Here is a 20,737-nt window from a genome sequence, read left to right as displayed (position 1 = left end):
AGTAGAGACTGGGTTTCTCCATGTCGGTCAGGCGGGTCCCGAACTCCCGAACTCTGGTGATCTGCCCGCCTCAGCCTCCCAAAGTGCTGGGATTACAGGCGTGAGCCATTACACCTGGCCTTTATTTTCAATGTATATGTTAATATCAAAAACTTTACATTTCTAATTTAATCCACTCACTGCAATTGTTTTTGAACGCATTCCATTTATGTATTAGTAAAATGTATTATTAAGGAAAGACAAATTAAGTCAGATATTTGGATTAATTATTAAGTCTATCATTTTAGTAAAAAGCAAGGAACTTTCCTTCAGGACTAATATATTAAGCCAAAACACTGACTTGTCATTAAAAAAAAATTTTAAGGTCACTTCATAAGTATAAGAAACTCACGCATGGTCGGGCACGGTGGCTCACGGCTGTAACCCCAGCACTTTGGGAGACCCAGGAGGGCGGATCATCTGAGGTCAGGAGTTCCAGACCAGCCTGGCCAAAATGCGGAAACCCCATCGCTACCAAAAACACAAAAATTAGCCAGGCCTGGTGGTGCGTGCCTGTAGTCCCAGCTACTACGGAGGCTGAGGCAGGAAAATTGCTTGAACCCGGGAGGCAGAGGTTGCAGTGAGCCGAGAGCGCGACACTGCACTCCAGCCTGGGCGACAGAGGAGACTCCATCTCAAAAAAAAAAAAAAAAAAAAATGCCTAATACTTTTTATTTATAAAATACTCCCATACATTTTACATGTTAATATTATTACGAAATAGTAACGTTTATATAATTATTTCAATAGCTATTACTATTTTAAGTAATATTTGGGTAAATTTAACAGCAAATATAAGAAAAAACTGCATGGCAAGCTATTTTCCTTAAAACACGATTCTGAGCACTAAACGTTACAAAAACAGATAACTTGCTACAACTCTGAAGGAGAAACTGCATTTCCCTATTACAAGAACAAAGGTTTTAACAAAAAAATTTAAGGATTCTACAGCCGCCTTGTTCTTTGTTATCCCACCCCTGTCCGCCTCGGCTAATGGTTTTGGGGCCCGTTTGCTTGGTGCGTCTGGAACTCCTAAGGCAGCGGGCGTCCCGCAGGAAAAACCGCGGCCCGTACTGGGCCGGGAGCAGAGGCGCTGGTGACCCTGGTAGGTCCCGTGGGCCGCCTCCCCCTCCTGCAGACACTCGAGGAGCCATCCGGCCACGTCTCTCGCAGCCCGGCCCCGCCACTAGGCTGCCGCCTCCGCCGCTGCACAGAGACGGGCGAAGACCCGCCCCTGCAGGTGATTGACGGGCACTCTCCTCCAATGATCAACGCGCTCGAGCCCGGCGGGCGGGGCAAGGGCCGCGGCTCGCGGAGGAATCTCTCTTGCCATTTAGTCCCGGGCAAGGTGTTGCGGCCGGCGCCATTTTCTCGAGCCGCCTGTTTCGGGTGCCGCCATGTTGGTGAGGAGAAATCACCGTTACGGCCACTGTCCAAATCCCCGCGTCGCTGCACGCCGCCCGCCCGCTCCCACGCCACAGCCACCGGCGGCGAATAGAGACTAGAGCGGCAGCGCCGGCAGCGCGGGGCCGTTGCCCAGTGTTTGCAGTTAGAGCCCCACCTCTCTGGCGTGGTTGTTAATAGACTGGAAAGTCTGTGTCTGTGTCGCTCACTAGTAACCGTGAGTTTTTACCACTTCGTCACCTGTCGGCGGCGGCCGGGAGCAGGTTCCCGCAGGCGGCGCAGGGGTCTTCCCCGCGCCCCGCCGCCGCCGGCCTCGCAGACCTGCCCTCCAGCCCCGCCCCGTTCTTGACCAAACATGACAGACTCTGAACATGCAGGGCACGACAGGTCGGGAACCCTTCTTGTCTGTCTTTCTGTCGGATGAGAGGAGGGGTCTGGGGCGGCGGGAGCGGGCCGGGGCCGGGCGCCTCCTGCATGACCTAGACGTCTCTGTGTGGCTCCGTCAGTTCCATGACGCGCACCCTTATGTAAACTGCTGGATCGCGGCCGCGGGGGAGGTCGGCCCGGCCGCGCCCGCCTCCCCGAGCCGGGGTCGCTGCTCGCCGGCGCCGGCCCCGCCCCCGGCCGGGCACGTGCGAGCCCCCCGCTTCCGGGCGGGCTCCGTGTGCGCCGGGCGGCTCTCAGCGTCCCGGCTAGGTGCTGAGGTCCTGCCTCTTCCCGTCCAGGTGTCGGTGCTCCCGGCCAGATAGGACCAGCCAGGAATTTTCAGGAACGGGTGTTTTGGTATTTGACTACTTCCCGAGAACCGAGAACACCTCTAAAAAATAAACATATTTGGTTTTCAGGGAAGTTTTAAGCAGCCCCAAAAGGCCATCTGTTGTATACAGTCTTATCCCTTGGAATTTGAGATGGCAAGTTTCAAGTTCAATATGTTAACACAAAATACTTAGGCTTTGCAGAAACTTAGTTTAGCACAGTTTTACCCTAACGGAAAAACTCCATGGATTATTCCGGCTAGCCCAATTTTCTAGATGGTGTGTATCACTTGCATATTGAGATTCTGATTTTTTATTTTTGCTCTGTGCCTTAAGAGGCACATTCTTGATTCCATTCGAGTTTGGGGACATTTACAAAGTATACTGTGGCATACTTAAATTTTGGTTATAATTCAAATTTTCATTCGTATATATCTTTAAAATGCGAAAGGGGGGCTTTCATTCATTAAACTTACTGAAACAAAATCTATTGCATCTGATTCTTACTTAGAATATTAATTTGAAAAATCTAGAACCTCACAATTACTCCTTTGTGAATACAAGTAATCAAAAATATACATTTTGCTATAGACTATATACATTGCTGAAGTTTTATCTGTAGTAATGTGATCGGCTTGGTAAAGCATCCTAAACACGTTTTTTAAAACCCAGAAGCAAAAATCACAAACACTGCTGAAATTTGAAATATCTGAATACCTAGCAATCTTCAGAGTGATAAAAATGGTATTTCAACAACTTCAGTATTGTAATAATAAAGGTAGATTCCCAGAGGGCACGTCAATCAAAGTGTAATAATTTTTGGAAAGTAAAATGCACTCTTAAAAATGATAAGCTTGCACTTGGCACATTTTTAATGATTTTTTTAATGTTATCTTTTGTATTAAAAAGGAAATTCTTAGAATGGGTTGACCAATACCTTGCTCTTGAGGTATGGACAAACCAATGATGGGGTTTTGCTAATGGAGCCTAAAATCCTTTTTTTTTTTTAATGTGGAAGAAGGATATCTGTTCCCCTCTCAGTGCACAAAGTAACTTCAGTATATGGAGTTATGTATTGTACATCATAAAAAAACCATGTCATCAAATTCAAGTATCAAAATAATTTTGCTGGTAAGGAACTATGATGACAGACTTTTTAAAGAATTTGAAATTTTAAAATACTGGTTTAGAGGTTAGAAAGAAAACTTTAAAGAATTATTTGTAAGATATGTTAATAGGTTGGTAGTAGGAGCTAAAGATTAAGATTAGTCTATTTTATTTAAAATTCGGACTAAAAGTATTTTCTAGTGATTTCTGAAACAAAAAGGTTAGCTCTACTTTAACTTAGCCAATTGTTAAGTGGCATCATTGTGCTGAGATGAAGGAGATGGTTTTTTTTTTTTCACACTTTTTTTGTCAACCCACATGAAAAACAAAACAACTACATCAAAAACAAAGTGAACTAGAAGTCAGGAAAAATTCTACAAGATCAGATCAATGGTTCTAAACCTTCCCTGGGGGACTTTTTTTCTTTAAAGTATTGGCGCTATTTCTGTTGGTCTGGACCTCAGCCTGGGTTTTAAGAGTTCTAAAAGCTCCCCAGGAAGTTCTAATATGTGCCAAATTGAGAACCGCTGTACTCGATCAGTGTTTCCCAATGATAGTTAATCGTGAGAATCACTTTGGGGAATAAATTTTTGTTCTGCCCTCAGCAACTGAATCAGAATCTCTAGGATATTTTTCATAGGCTCCCTGGGAAATTCTTAAGAAATTTGGGGAAAAAATGGACTAATCTGCGGGCTCCCAAAATACTGTATCTTTCCATATTATAGCTATTTTATGCTGTTATAAAAGTTTCTGTGAATTAAATGGAGAAAAATATATGAAACTTGGTATGTGGAGCTAGGCTTTGTCTCAAGGATTTTATTTTTATTTATTTATTTATTTTGAGATAGAGTCTCACTCTGTGGCCCAGGCTGGAGTGCAGTGGCACTGTCTCAGTTCACTGCAAGCTCCACCTCCCACGTTCACACCATTCTCCTGCCTCAGCCTCCCGAGTAGCTGGGATTACAGGCACCCGCCACCACACCTGGCTAATTTTTTGTATTTTTAGTAGAGACCGCGTTTCACCATGTTGGACAGGCTGGTCTTGAACTCCTGACCTCAAGTGATCCACCAGCCTTGGCCTCCCAAAGTTCTGGGATTACAGGCGTGAGCCACTGTGCCCAGCCAAGGATATTCTTTTTATAACATTTTCAAATATTAAAGCATATTGTGTATGCAGGAAAAAAAAGCCTATGATTTATATTTACAATTGCTTTGATTTTATGCAAATTAAAATATTACTGTTTATGTGAGAATGAGATTCTAAACGTAAATGGAATTCACAGAATGCATAATTTTTTTCTCCGTTAAAGAAATAGTTTCGCTATATGCCTAGGCTGGTTTCGAACTCCTGGGCTCCAGCCATCCTCCCATTTCAGCCTCCCAGAGTGTTGGGATTACAGGCGTGAGCCACCACGTCCGGCCTTTTACATGTTATATAGTGAGCATTTTGTACAAAATTGTTTGCCAAATGAATAATTTTTAAAAATATATCCATTTAGTGTACTTTCCTTTAAATATTTTCACACCTGGAGTTAAAACATTGTATTTTATAAAATGTTATTAATATAAAAATACTTGTAAATAAACTTGTGGCTACGTAGAATGTAGTAGAGGACTTTTGCATAAGCCCAGAGCCTAGTTTCTAAAGGTCTTTAGAAATATATAATAGACAGAGAGAAGAAAGAGTTGGGGGAAATCAGGGGGAAGTATAATTCTGGTCTCTCATCGTTCAGTTCTTTTTCATTCAGTTCTCTCAGGCAGGACTCCAGCCGCTTAGTTTTATATTTCAACTGGATGTTGACCCAATTAAAACAATTCACAACTCCTGAAGATGAAATACTATGAGTCCCTGCTTTGGACACATCTGTAGTAGAGTAGGAAAAGATAAATATAACCCAAGTAATTGTTAAAGAATTTTCTGAAATATACTAATGGTAAAAGGTTTTGTAGGGCTTGTACTGGGGAAAAAGATAATTTTTTAACATGAAACTTTTAAGAGCTTGTGAGTCTCAAAGAGTCTTTAATTGATAGGTGATATGGATAATACTCTCCTTTGGGAGGAGGTTTATAATGTATAAACAACCTCCGTACCCTTCCCTCGAAGCTTTCTGTCCTGTACTACAAGAACAACAAAAGTCCAACTAGTCAGAATTGCAAGTGGTTTATGGCCCCCCATATAGATTGAAAATTTGCTAAGAGACTGCACTGGAGAACCTGAAAGGATGAGGATGGAAAAGATGATTATACTTTTCATTTGCAACAGGGCTTTCATTTGATTCTCACATTAATGCCATGTGGTAGTTAATTAAGGTAGTATTAGAAGGTTCAGTGAATTGTCTGAGATCTCACAAATACAACCTAGATAAGAACCCAGGTATTATTATTTTCAGTCTTGCAATATTATTTTCCTACTTGCAATATTATCTTCACTCTTCGTTAAGTTTGCACAGCAAAGTAATGGAGTAAGTTCTGGGCTTTAATTCTTGAGTAGTTTGTAATTGTAATGTGTTACATTTGAGAGAGAGCCCTTCATTTTGAATAAAACCTTGGTACTGATCCTGATCTTCTAACTTGGGTTAATGCTCTTCCCCTTTTCATGATTTCTTTCATTTGTGAAATGAAGTAGTTGCACTAGAGCATTTTCAATTTTCCCTCCCACTTAAAAAAATCAATTTTAATTTAAAAAATTGCAGATGCCTTTTCTCAGATTAGAGTACACTTTTTGCTCCACACAATATCTGGTTTGTAAATTAGTATGTTCGGTGGAGTAAATACCTGACTAGCCATTAACTTACTTTTGATTCCTGAATCCACTAATTGAACTATTGTTGAAATTACTAAAGGAAATTTTTCTTTAGCAAATGTAAAAACTATATCAGGTCTCAGGTTTGATATTGTGAAGCACTCTGACTCTTAGGAAGACTCTTTTTTCCCCCAACCTCTCATAAACAAATTATTTCATTCATTTTAAAATTTCATTCATTACATTTTCATTCTTCAGACTTACAGTGTTTCCTCTCTGCCAAGTACAGTATTAAGCACTGGTAAAACAACTCTGGACACAACATCATGAACTTGCTCTCTGGGATCTTATAATCTAGTTGCAGAAACAGATTGGTGAATACATAGTATAGCACAAGTACTATAATGGAGGCCTGAACTGAGTGCTGTGGGGGTACACAGATGAAGGCTTCTGGGAGACATCATGGCATAACTAGACCTGGAGGATGAATAAAACTTTGGCCAAGTAAATACAGAGATACACGAAAAGCATGGATAAATGGCACAAGTAGGTTCAGGGATGATAAAAGTATTAGTATGTGGAGAGTGTACAACTATTTTGGGGAATGGGGAAACGGATTAAATTTGGGGCCAGACCATGAAGGATGTGGGGATCCCATCAAAGTCTTTTTTTTTTTTTTTTTTTTTTTTTTTTGAGACGGAGTCTCGCTCTGTCGCCCAGGCTGGAATGCAGTGGCTCAATCTCGGCTCACTGCAAGCTCCGTCTCCCGGGTTCACGCCATTCTCCTGCCTCAGCCTCTCCGAGTAGCTGGGACTACAGGCGCCCGCCACCACGCCCGGCTAATTTTTTATATTTTTAGTAGAGACGGGGTTTCACCGTGGCCTCGATCTCCTGACCTCGTGATCCGCCCGCCTCGGCCTCCCAAAGTGCTGGGATTACAAGCGTGAGCCACCGCGCCCGGCCGTATCAAAGTCTTTTAAGCAGGAGAATGATCAGATGCATTTTTTGGTATACTACCTGGGGGATAGGAGGAAGTGGACTACAGAAGGGGAGATCAGTAGAAGGAAGACAAGTTAGGAAGCTTTTCAGTCATTTTCATTAAACATGAAGCTTAATACATATTGTTCTAGGATCAGGAATACAGCAATAAAGAAAAAAAACCTTGCTTTAATGAAGCTTACATTTTCTTGGGAGAGACAGAAAATAAACATGAAAAACAGATGTGTTCGATGGTGATAAAGCAGGAAGGGAGATGGGGAGTCAAGTGGATGTGGGGAGGGTGTTTAGGGAAGCACTTATGAAAGTAACATTTGAGCAAAGAGCTCTGATACAAGACAATAATCCAGACCCAAGACATTTGAGGAAAGAGCATCCATATAAAGGGAGTGGGAGGTAGAGAAAGCCTGGACCAGGAATGAGCCTGGTATAATTGAGAAAAACACAAGGGATGTGGCCAGAGAAAAGAATGAGCAAGGGGGAGAGTAATAAGAGAATAAATTAGAGGGGTAATAGGCAATTGTATAGGGCCTTGTAAGCCATTGTGTGGACCTTGGATTTCACTCTTGAGTGACCTGGGAGCTAATGGGGGATTAAACAGAGGAGGGACAGAATCCTCTATGGTATATGGTAAATAAGTAGTATGGTAAATGAGGTAAATGAATAGTAAAAGGAACTGCTGTGGTAATTTAGGTAACAGATGATGATGGTTTAGGTGAAAATGGTTGGATTGTGGATATGGTTTGATTGGTGTTAGAACCAATAGGATTTGCTGGTGGCTGGATGTGGACAATGAGAGAATAGAATAAGCCAAAGCTATTGTAAATGTCTAGAAATCAGATGAGGACTTGACCAAAGGCATTGGCAGTGAGAAAGTAGACAGGCACAATTCGTGAGGTATTTCTTAGCATTGATAGAGTTGGATATAAATATCTGGAATTTTTAGCTGATTGAAATGTTAGTTGAAATGAATGATACCACTCAAGGTATGTGTGTCAAGAGGTATGGAGAAGAGCACAGAACTTTTTGGAAACCAAGGGAGGAGAAAAGAAGGGATAGTCACAGAGCAGTAAAGAAAAATAAAGGTTAAAAATAGGTCACAGGATATACATTATCTTAAGTTAAAGTATTTTAAGGTTTGAATGAAAGGGTGCTTCAGGGTTTGCAAACTGGTGGACTTCAGGCCTAAAATCTGCCTATACTGCTGTTTTAGCCTGACAGAATGTCTTAAAATATCTGTATTTGAAAGCATTTAAGGCTTGACTTGTGCTCTACACTCCACAGTCTTATCACTCAGTTTCTTGGCAAACTCACCACTCAAGGTGTGCCCCACTTATTTAGGAGATCTGCCTCACTAGGGTAGACATTTTAGGTTTATGACTCTTAAGTCAAGTTTTCACTTGGACAGATTGGCTACCAAAAAGAACCTCACAGGTGGGTGACCTTGAATTCACCAGGTCATGCCATGAGTTCAGAGTGGCCGGAGAACTCTGTTCTCTTGTGCATTGATGCCCCCGGAGTTGTGCAACACAGTGGCCCTGCTTTAGTGTTTTAGATTTAGAAACTGATCATTGTCAGTGCGATCAGACACAGGAATGTTAATTCATGTTCAAAAATAATAACCAGGCTAGCATTTGTTTAGCACTTGCTATGTGACAGGTACTGTTTTAAGTGCTTTACATGAATTGTTTAATCCTCACAACAACCCTGGGAAATAGGTCCTATTATTAGGCCCCCTTTCTACAGATGAGGAAACAGACAACAGATTGGTAAATTTCCCAAGATCACAAAGTAAGTCAGTAGGAACTCAAAGTAACCTGATTCCAGAGCCCACACTCTTATCTGAGCATATACATCCCCATCACAAGAGAGCGCCAGTTTATTCAAGTAAAATAAGGACTAGAATTGTACATCAGGGAGTGTATTCTTTCAATGTAGAATGCTGAATGGAAAACCAAATTTCAATAGTTGCCTACTGAACAAGATCATGAGATAACAACAAGGGAGTTAATTATAAATGACTAGAAGTTTTAAATGGCATCGGCTGTGATAAAGTGATAACCTCAGCTCCATGATATATTTGTCAAGCAGTTACTTACATCAATCTGCCTTATAGGATATCCTTTCTCCTGGTTAATGCTTACATGATAGTGTTTTGTACCTTTCCTTTTTCACTGCTTCCATTGCTTACCAAACTACTCACCTTCGTATTTCTGGTAGATATATTTCTTTTCATTGCATGTTAGTATCTTAAATTTAGTCCTATCTTTTACTTGATCCTCTGTGCTTGACTTCCTAATCTATGTTCTGGTTTATGTTTTAGTTTTACAGTTGAGCTTTCTGAGGACATTCTTATTCCCAATATCTGTTTTTGGGTGGTTGGGTTCTGGGAGGTGTTATTTGACTGCTGCTGATGTGTACCAACCAAGACAGTAGTCATTAAGTGACTAACAATAATGATTTCAGCAGATTGTTATTACTCTTGGCAAAGAGCAAGCTTTCTCTATTATAAATGATTTTATATTTGTTTTGTTTTTCTTTATTTGTAATTTGAGTTCTAGCTTAACATTAGTACTTCAGATAACTGTTAATATACTTTCATAAATCATACCCACATTCTTGAGTGGCAAATAAATAAATAAATAATCAAGTTCCAAGTAGTTTCTAAAGAGAGTAAACATTAAAAGTAAACATAAAACTACATAAAAATCAATCACAGTCTATTCATAAAGTTGGTATGAAAATAAAGATCCTAGATTTGGAACCCTCATGATACTCAATATTTTACATATATCAGAGTTTATAATTTCCATAACTTCATTTGGTACATATAGACAGAGAAGATATTAATATATTCATTTTAACAGTTTAGGAAACAGACTTGGAAGGGCAAATAACTTGTCCAAGATGACTAAGCAGCTGAGTGAGAACCACAGCCTATCTATGGCATTCAGTTTCAGCCATCTTTCCCTTGCTTCATAAGGATAGTTACTCTGGTATCAGTTGCTGGATTGAGATTTTGGGCATTTATAAATTTTTTTATTTTGGATATTACTGAATCACAGACAATTTCATCTTAGTTAATTAAAAATTCATCTTATGTGACACTTGTCTAAATCTTAAAATATACCTTTTTCTAAAGCTTAAAATATTAAAATTTTAATGTATAAGGATGTTAATAATCTTTATATTTTAAGAGACTATGAAGTCAAGTCTAGCTAACTTAGATCTGTAAGTTTTTACCTATGGAAAGCAATTCTATTGTTTACAAGTTTCAGCCGGTGAAGGGAATTCATTGAAAATTCATAGAGATCAGAAGAACTAACACTTTTCTTGCATGGATTTTTCTTGATTATTGGCAGTTAACAATAAAATGTTATTAGATCACTGGTGCTTCTGTGTGGGATTGAGTTTTTTATGATATCTCCTGTTAGACCCATAAGGGAGGCTGTGAGTTGTTTTCTACATCCTTGGAATATATAAGATCCTCTTTTAAAATTATGTTTTATATAAGCACATGAAAATGGAATGAAATAATGAATTGACATAGGAATTACCTACATATTTTGGCTGTACATTTAGTGCACAAAATACCCCTTTTTTGAATGCCAAATGGCCAAGTGTGAAAACCAGTATTTGTTAAAGCTGGAGCAGAAGTATCATCATCATAGAGTAAACTTCTGGCATATGTGAAGATATGAAATGTTATCCCTGAAGTTATTATAATTTGTTCTTAGAAATATTAGTAATCTTATTTTAAGAGTAGGACATTATAATGCAGTAATGATAATTTTCTCAGTGCTGCCTGTTGCTAGATTGTTCCTGTGATTGCTGTCATGCACATACAGACACTAAATTGAGGGTCACTTTCCACTGAAGTTAGTGGAATACAAAATAGGTGGAGGAACTTTCTTCCTCTAACATCTTTATATGTGTCTGTGTTTATATACATGTGTGTGTATATAAATTGTATACACATATTTAATATCTGGAGCAAAAATTATTATGTTGTACCTAAGTTTTGGAGGTTTTCCTCCTCATAAAATTCTGAAGTGGTAGAGTTAACATTCTGCTTTTAATTTGTCTACAAAAAAATGTGAAGAATCCCCAAATAAGATTTTCTCATAGAAGATTCATGGATTTTGAGTGAGTCTCAGAAAAAAAAGGAAGAAAAAAAATTCATGGAATAAAATAACTAAAAATTAAATGTAGTCTTTAGAAATGATTTTGTTTAGTATAATTCATAGTGGTATGACAACTGAATGCAATTGAAATTATGATCTAAAATCTCTATTCTGCTGTGTATTTTTTATTAAAGTTTTTGTAATTGTCATCTGAAAAAGGATTTAATATTCTTCTTAAATTCATTAGCTAACTCTCTCAATATTATTACACTATTATTTGCCTATTTGAAAATTGTTACTTTCTTTTGTACATAAATAGCATTCATAATCATTGTGACATTTTCTTCTTGCATTAATGTACATTTATACTTCATCTAATTGAGAAAATTTTAACAAAGTGACACAAAAAGATTTTCATTCCAAGTTTTATATAAAACACCTTAAATTGAAAAATGAATATTCAAATACTGAGTAAATTTTTTTTTTTTTTTTTTTTGAAACAGCATCTAACTCTGTCACCCAGGCTGGAGTGCAGTGGTAGGATCTTGGCTCACTGTAACCTCTGCCTTTCAGGTTCAAATTATTCCCCTGCTTCAGCCTCCTGAGTAGCCGGGACTACAGGCCCACAATGCCACACCCGGCTAATTTTTGTATTTTTTGGTAGAGACGGGGTTTCACCATGTTGGCCAGGCTGGTCTTAAACTCCCAGCCTCAAGGGATCTGCTGGCCTCAGCCTCCCAAAGTGCTGGAATTACGGGCATGAGCCACTGCACCTAAATGACATACTTGAAAAAATATTCTCGGGCCGGGTGTAGTGGCTCACGCCTGTAATCCCAGCACTGTGGAAGGTCGAGGGTGGATCACCTGAGGTCAGGAGTTCAAGACCAGCCTGGCTAACATGGTGAAACCCCATCTCTACTAAAAATACAAAAATTAGCTGGGTGTGGTGGCGTGTGCCTGTAATCCCAGCTACTTGGGAGGCTGAGACAGGAGAACTGCTTGAATCCAGGAGGCGGAGGCTACAGTGAGCAGCCTGGGCGACAGAGCAAGACTCCGTCTCAAAAAAAAAAAAAAATTCTCACTTTCTGTTGTTGTTTGTTTAATGATTAATAGACGATTTATTTAAGCAAGAATACATATAGTCATCATTGCCAGACTTAATGTGACAGGTTAAATGTTGGACCCAATTTTCCTTCCCAGATAAGTTTTTCTTTCCTATCCCTGTCAGTTTTGAAAACATAGTACCAGAAGAAGAGGGGCCCAATTCCACACAGAGCTCCCAAGAGTGAGTTTTTAGGAGTGGGTCTGAAATTAGGAAAGACATTTGCTGATCTTGCATAGGTCCAAGGAATCAAGGCAGGATTTTCGATGAGCCCTCAGCAGTTAGGGTAAGCAGGTTTCAGCCAGGCTCTTAATGGTCAACCACTTGGCTTGCGCCCGCCAGCTTTCCGAAAATATGTCCTATTTGGCTGGGTTGAGGGCATAGTGGCCAGGTGCGAAGGAGTATACTTTGGGAATGACATCTTGGCGACCCAGCGCACAACTCACTTTTTTTTTGGAAACGAGGTTGGCTCTGTCATCCAGGCTGAAGTGCAAGTGGTGCAATCTCGGCGCACTGTAACCTCCGCCTCCCGAGTTCGGGCGATTGTCCTGCCTCAGCCTCCCAAGTAGCTGGGACTATGGGTGCACACCACCACGCCCGACTAAATTTTGCATTTTTGGTAGAGACAGGGTTTTGCCATGTTGCCCAGGCTAGTCTTAAGCTCCTGGGCTCAAGCGATCTGCCTGCTTTGGCCTTCCAAAGTGCTGGGCTTATAGGTGTGACACTGTGCCTGGCCAGATTTTTATTATACTGTTTAGATATGATGGTAACTGAATGATCATGCAATCTCTGACCATGTGACATTCAGAGATACCAAAAATGACTTGAGATGGCCAAGGCAGAATTGAAGAAGCATACTTTGGCTGAATACTTAGGCCAAAGTGTAATTTGGAACATTTATTTTAAAAAATCTACTCCCCTATGCCCCCCAGTTGCGTACCTTACAATTACAGTTAATCTAGTAGCAGATACTGGATTGGGATATTAGGTATTTACAGACCAAATGCCCATTGGGATATTACTGGGTAACAGGCGGTTTCACTCTGGTTCATTTTAGGTTCATCCAGTAAGCATTTCTAGAGAACTGCTATATGAAAATATTGTGGAAAGTATCAACTTTTTAAACTTTTGATGTCATGACACCTAGAAGATTATTTTCTGATACTCATAATCTAGGGGAATTTTATTTTCTGAGATTTGTTTCTGTGGAATTTCTAGTTATCCAGTCTGCACTGAAAGCCTAAATCAAGAGGATAATTTGAAAGGTAATGAAAGTAAATCAATTCTAGCTTAGATACCCAAGACAGTAAATGAAATATAAAAATAATAACTTTTAAAATGTTAAAAAAAAAAGCTATGGCAAGCTAATTCACAGTTTGGTTTATTCATGCAATAGTCTGTCTCTGCTTATGGCATAACGTATAATATATTTTAGGAATAGTGTGGTTTTCTTCATGATGTCAAACATACAAGCTTATGGATATATTTAAAAATTCTTAATTTTCTAGATTAATGTTCAGCACTACTTCCATCTTGCATTGGATGGGGGCAGATAATTAATAATTATCAGATTTTTTTAATCAAAAACCAATTTGTTGGAAATTTTTTTTTTTTTTTGAGACGGAGTCTCGTTCTGTCGCCCAGGCTGGAGGTGCAGTGGCGCAATCTCGGCTCACTGCAAGCTCTGCCTCCCGGGTTCATGCTATTCTCCTGCCTCAGCCTCCCGCGTAGCTGGGACTACAGGTGCATGCCACCACGCCCGGCTAATTTTTTTGTATTTTTAGTAGAGACGGGGTTTCACTGTGTTAGCCAGGATGCTCGAGATCTCCTGACCTCGTGATCCACCCACCTCAGCCTCCCAAAGTGCTGGGATTACAGGCGTGAGCCACCGCTCCCGGCCGTTGGAAACATTTTGAAGGAACTCTTTGTACATAAAATACATGGCATGCCTTTCTGTTTTACTAGACAGTTGCTGATTTATCCTTTACTTGGTTACTTTGAATCATCATTAACATCTATTGTCACCATAATCCCTGTGATGACTAGATGTCATACTCCATTTTATGTTTTATTGTTGCCTTGGGGAGACTTTGAGAATATGAGAGGTGTTCATGCAGACTGCTGCTGAGTATTTCATAGAGATGGAATAAAGTACAAATACCTTCAGGAACAGACTCCAAACTTGGTCTATTCCAGCTTCCTTTCATTTTTTTTTTAAACCTATTCCAGATAATTTTTCATTGGTATTCTCTGAAGGAAAATAAGAGAAATTTCCTCTTAGAATCCCTTCTCCTTGTATTTATAACCTTTCCCAGTTCATTTCTGTGGAAGTACTTGTAGTCCAGCATAGTAATTCTATTCAGATATGTATAGTTGAGTTAAGTCACGAAGGGAAAGGAAGCTTTCGTTGAGGGCTATCTACTAGGTGGTACAGTGCTAGGTAATTAACTTCATCTCAATCCTTAAACAACTCTGCAGTGGTAAGGGTGATTAATTCATCCCATTTTGTAGAGAAGGAAACTGAATGTTAGAGGGATGGCATAATTTGTTCATGTTCATATAGGTAGTACATTGGGAAGCAGAATTTGAACACAGATCTTTCTGATTCTAGAGCTTTGTGTTCTTCTACCTTACTATGATAAGTAATTAGTTTTAACATGCCACTTAAGTTTAAAGCCTTAAGTAGTCCTTTTAAGAAATCTTTTGTTGCTGGTTATTCTCATTTAACACTCCTATTTTAATTTCCAGGTTCAGGTGACCTCACTTTGCCAGAACCGTGGGTCTTCATTAAATAAGAGATTTCATTTGGTTTTTGTTTTGGTTTGGATCCTCTCTAACTTTAGGTAGAAATTGCTGTTCTGGCAATCACCTACCTCACTATATTCCACTCTCTCTTCTGGATGTTGGTGCTCAGCCCTTTTTCGAACGGCAAACCTTATTAATAAAATAGTTTTCATTTCTTTGAGCGTTCCTCTTCTCACTGTCCACCGACCCCGCCCCCCGCCACCACCACCCTACTGACTTTGACGTGGAGCTGAACTGAACCACTCTTTTTTTTTTCTTTCTTTTTTTTTTTTTTTGAGACGGAATCTCGCTCTGTTGCCCAGGCTGGAGTGCAGTGGCACAATATTGAGTCACTGCAACCTCTACCTCCCGGATTCAAGCGATTTCCGGCTAATTTTTGTAGTTTTAGTAGAGACGGGGTTTCACCATGTTGGCCAGGCTGGTCTCGAACTCAAGTGATGTGCCCACCTCAGCCTCCCAAAGTGCTAGGGTTACAGGCGTGAGCCACCGTGCCAGGCCCTGAACACTTTTTCTTTTTTTTTTTTTTTTTTTTGAGATGGAGTCTCTCGCTCTTGTCGCCCAGGCTGGAGTGTAGTGGCGTGATTTCGGCTCACTGCAAGCTCCGCCTCCCGGGTTCACGCCGTACTCCTGCCTCAGCTTCCCAAGTAGCTGGGACTACAGGTGCCTGCAACCACGCCCAGCTAATTTATTGTAGAGACGGGGTTTCACCATGTTAGTCAGGCTGGTCTCGATCTCCTGACCTTGGGATCCGCCTGCCTCGACCTCCCAAAGTGCTGGGATTACAGGCGTGAGCCACCGCACCGGCCCTTAACCGCTCTTTATCAACTTATCTGGGACCCTGAAATGAAATAGGGTGACCCATTTTCTAGCTTTATATGATTTTCTGGCTTCATATAGTTAAGTCTTTTTACCGTTTTTTATTTGTTTTGTTTTGTTTTGTTTTTGAGACAGGGTCTCTGTCACCCAGGCTGAAATACAGTGGCCCAATGACAGCTTACTCTAGCCTTGACCTCCCAGGCTCAGGTGATTCTACCACTCCAGCCTCCAGAATGGCTGGAGCCACAGCCACGCACCTAACACCTGGCTCATTTTTGTATTTTTTTTATAGAGACGGGGTTTTACCGTGTTGCCCAGGCTGGACTCACGCTCCTGGGCTTGACCAGTTCACCCTCCTTGGCCTTCCAAAGTGCTAGGATTATAGGCATGAACCACCATGCCCAGCTTTTGAAAAACCTGTGCAATAAAAAGTTTGGACTAATGTTCTTTGACCACTTAAAAAAAATGCTATTCAATTAAAAAAAAAAAAAACTATAGCGTCTTATAACTCCAAATCCCATACTGTTACCCAACTGGTCTGCCCTGGTGACCACCATTTCCTGACAAACATTCAAATAACTCCTGAGGAATTGAAGAAATTCACATTTATGACCCAGTGACACTGGCCTTGTCTCAGTTCCTATAGTGTGTCATACCCTCTTCTACACAGAAGTTTTGCTCATCCTATTCCTTTGTTTGCAGAGGTCCCTTCCCCATCCCCTATCTCTCAGGCAGACTCCTCATCTCAGTTTATTTACGACTTCCTCAGGGAAAGCCTTCCACACTTCCCTGACGGATGACTTTCCCCTGTTGAGTGCACTCATAGCACCATTTACATACTTCGTATACTTGTGTGGTTATTTTATGTTTATTTGTGTGATTCTTTGATTGGTGTCTGTGCTGCCCCAAGATTAAAAACTTTATGAGAGGAGAAACCATGTCTTTTTCTTGTTTTTGTTTACCATTGTATCCCCACTGAGAACATGGTGAATAAATAGATGTTAAATGAATGAATGGCCTTTTTTTTTTTTTTTTTTTTTTAGCTGGAAGGACATAAAATTCTTACATACATATAGTTTTTAAGAATTGTGGCTCCAGATATTTTGGATTTCATCTCTGGATTAAGTCAGAATGTCAGACAGTTGTGTACTTGCACAGTAGTACTTTGTTCCTTTACATAATTGTTTTTTCTTAATTGAACTTTGGTAGTGTGCCCTTGGCTCAAATTGTCATATGCTGTAAGTAATAAAATGTTGCATTGATTGTATGGACACTCTCGAGGACAGTGTCTGCCATATCAAGTACTATCCATTATATCAGGTAATATTGTCATTATGAGGACTCAAAGGAGAAATTTCTCTCTGATCTTACTCCCAGAAAAAAAGTGTGCTTTTCTTGAGCAACTGGTCTGTTTTTGTCTTGGAAACACTGTTGTCTTAGGCCTAATTTTTGTTTCCTGAAGCTTAAAGCCAGATTTGCAACTCACATCTAAAAATTAGTTAGGAGTTTCTGGCATACGCTGTGTAAGCTAATCGCAGTTTTAGTTTCATCTTAATCTCTAGAATTTTAACTGTGATTATGTGATTATTTACATATTTTATAGTTTGTTCAGTAAAATACTTTTTTTTTGGAACAGAGTCTCACTTTGTCGGCCAGGCTGGAGTGCAGTGGCACAATCTCAGTTCACTGCAACCTCTGTCTCCTGGGCTCAAGCAATTCTCCTGCCTCAGCCTCTTGAGTAGCTGGGATTACAGGCATGTCCCACTATGCCTGGCCAATTTTTGTATTTTTAGTAGAGACGGGGTTTCACCATGTTGGCCAGGCTGGTCTCGAACTCCTGACCTCAGGTAATCCGTCTGCCTCGGCCTCCCAAAGTGCTGTGATTACAGGCATGAGCCACCGTGCCAGCCTCAAAAAAATATTTTATAAATACCTTTAAGGAATAATACAACCACCACCAGGGCTTAACTAAATAAATCTAAATCAATCTGCTTGCTGGTTAAGTAATGGGTTCGATGTTTCTCTCCACACAGAAAGTGGAAGAAATAGATGAAGAAGAAAATAAAGCTTATTACATGTTGGGAAGGATTCTAGGCGCTAAGTTCCTTTTTTTGAGACAGAGTCTCATTCTGTTGCCCAGGCCAGAGTGCAGTGGCTCGATCTCAACTCACTGCAGCCTCCGCCTCCCAGGTTCAAGAGATTCTCTGGCCTCAGCCTCCCAAGTAGTTGGGACTACAGGCACCTGCCACCACGCCTGGCTAAATTTTTGTATTTTTAGTAGAGATAGGATTTCACCATGTTGACCAGGCTGGTCTCAAACTCCTGACCTGAAGCAATCTGCCCACCTTGGCCTCTGAAGTGCTGCGATTACAGGCGTGAGCCACTGTGCTTGGCCAGTTCTAGGCATTAAGTTCTAATTGGTTCATTTGGGAACTCGAAATTCTCCATTTTATTTTATTTTATTTTTTCTGCTTTTGTCACAAAAGCACAGACATTGCTTAACAAAGAAGTCTGAGATGGGATATGAGTGTTAAGCTCAGGGACATAAGGTCAACACTTTTGAGTGCACAGACTGGGAACCTGGCAGAGTTTTAACAATCCCCTCCCCTATTTTGACCATCCCTTAGTCCTGTGGAAGTAGAGCAGATGATTACGTATTCACTGCTGTATGGCTTATTACCTTTGTAGGAATTCTAACTGAAGGGCTTGGCATTTGGCCTGACTGAATATCAGAATCCCTTTATTTTTCCTTCCATTGCAAAATAATTTTTTGTGCCATCAGTGAAGTAACAGCTATGCAGTGGCATATACAGCTCTGGAGACCAGGCATTAGAAGACTGTGAGACAAGAATAACCAGAATGATGATAAGGGGACACTGGAAGTCACTTTAGATTGATGACCAAAGATTTCCTTACTTTGACCAGGAGGTCAGATCTCAAGGGTCCTTCTGAGTCCAATTTTGATTAGCCAAATTGTCTTTTCTTTCAGTTTGACTATAGGTTAGTCAACCTTCCCTCCACATTCATCAGGGAATGTCAGCAATATGTCATATTTTTTTCTTGGCATACCATTAAGCAATCTAAAGCTATGCTGTTATCTGTAACCACTTGGATTAATTATTGTAGATTAGATTGTTGTACTTCTAGGGCTTTATGGCTTTGTCTTTTCAGTCAGCATTATTAACCAAGTTTTGATAGCTTTTTCAAGTTTTGTAACCCCCATCCAGGGAGATCAGTGTCCTCTCAGACACTCCCAGGTAAGCATGATCTCCTGGAAGACATGAGAAGTCTCTTAAATCGTCTAATTATTACGTTGTTACCTAGAGTTATTATGTGTATATGCAAGTTAGGTTCTAATGAGGCAAATATAAGTAAATATGTTGTTGATTCAGGAGGTAAAAATTAGGAGAGCCACATGTAGTTTTAAAAACAAAAGAGGAATTACTTGTAACAAAAGTAGGTAAGAAAGGAATTCTCAGTTATCTCTTGGGTAGAAATAACTTGCATAGAGTTCAACAAAAATTGCAAAGGTTGTCATAGGACTATGGAGGCCATTAGGCTAATTAAAATTTATAATATTGCCCATATATTTGTACTAAGTCTCATTCCTGAAGGATTTTATATTTGGGTTGAGGCTTTGACAAATTCTAAGACTGGCTTGAGCAGTAAAACAAACCAAGTAAAAATTGCCATGGCTGTAGATAGTCAAAAAGGGGTAAGCTAAGTTTCTGCAAACTAAATAATTTCAGAGGGTGTAAGAATGTATTGGATAAAGGTTGAAGATAAAAAGCACTTTGAAAACTATTGATACTCATCAGATTTTACCACTGATAATTTTTCAAGAGGAACTGTTTATGAAACTATAAAGAGAAAATGGAGATACGAAAAGCCATCCAAGATATAAATGCTGAAGGCCAAGTTTTGAGATAAACAAAATCACAAAAACTCATGTCAGATGGATCTTCCATGGCCCCAGGGTGAGCAGACAGTATTTTCCTTGAGGAGAAATACTAGTTTGGTGGGGGTAAGGTAGGGACTTAGTTTAAGGATTAATCAAGAGAACTATACATACGCTATTTAGGTTGAGGGAAAAGATCAGAATAGGCATGGGCAAAGCCTAGACTCAATCAAGTTACCTATCAAGCAAGCTGACATATTCAGACAGTTTATTAATTACTTAGACAAATGCATGATCAGCATGGTGTCAGCTCATCATGTCCCTCATCTGCAGGGTAACACTGAAACCAAACGGGGCCACATGATAGGTAACATGAGTGGTGGGCACTCTATTGCTGAGGAACAGTTTCCATTCTGTAGCTAAGCAATTTTTTAGCCTACAGCTACATCCTAAGGAGTGGGCAAGGTGGTGAATCTCAGACCTTACGGAACCAGGGAAGGTGGATGAGAAACTGCCTCCCAGCAGGCTCCCACAAAATATGGAGGTAGGTAAGAAATAGCCTTGTAGCAGCACCTCACAATACTGTCTATCTTTCCGTATTCTGAAGGAACACAGAGCATTCTGCCAAGGCTTAGGTCAGCCTATCGTTGGGCTTACCTAAGTGGCCTACGTGGAGGCATGCAAGTTTTCCAGGGCATCAGTACAGAGCAGTTATCCTACCTTATTATCTATAGTAAGGAAGAAATGACCGTGTGAATTAGTACAAAAGCATGAAAAGAAAAGTGTTCTAAGTAATCATTTCAAACATCTAGGAAATTTTGTTCTGTTGGTCTTAGGATAAGCATTCTACTTCTATTAAGTTGTTTGCTCCTGGACTGGAAAGAAATCCTAGAGATTCTGACACAGTCACTTGGTGCATTCTGAAGATTGTCTTTTTTTGTGGTGATC

The 20,737-nt window shown here is 40.2% G+C and overlaps 1 protein-coding gene across 1 annotated transcript in view; it reads left to right on the top strand.

The window, feature by feature from the left end:
* The first annotated feature begins 1,406 nt into the window (after positions 1 to 1,406).
* ZC3H6 (zinc finger CCCH-type containing 6) overlaps positions 1,407 to 20,737 on the top strand; it is a 60,434-nt gene continuing 41,103 nt past the window's right edge. The window contains exon 1 of the mRNA XM_055241284.2: positions 1,407 to 1,830. Within this exon, the coding sequence (XP_055097259.1) occupies positions 1,799 to 1,830 (32 nt within the window). The 5' untranslated portion in view covers positions 1,407 to 1,798. The remainder of the gene's footprint in view (positions 1,831 to 20,737) is intronic.

The sequence above is a fragment of the Symphalangus syndactylus genome, chromosome 14 (genome assembly GCF_028878055.3).
Source record: "Symphalangus syndactylus isolate Jambi chromosome 14, NHGRI_mSymSyn1-v2.1_pri, whole genome shotgun sequence".
Classification (NCBI taxonomy): Eukaryota; Metazoa; Chordata; class Mammalia; order Primates; family Hylobatidae; genus Symphalangus; species Symphalangus syndactylus.
This window is presented reverse-complemented; position numbering and strand designations above follow the sequence as displayed.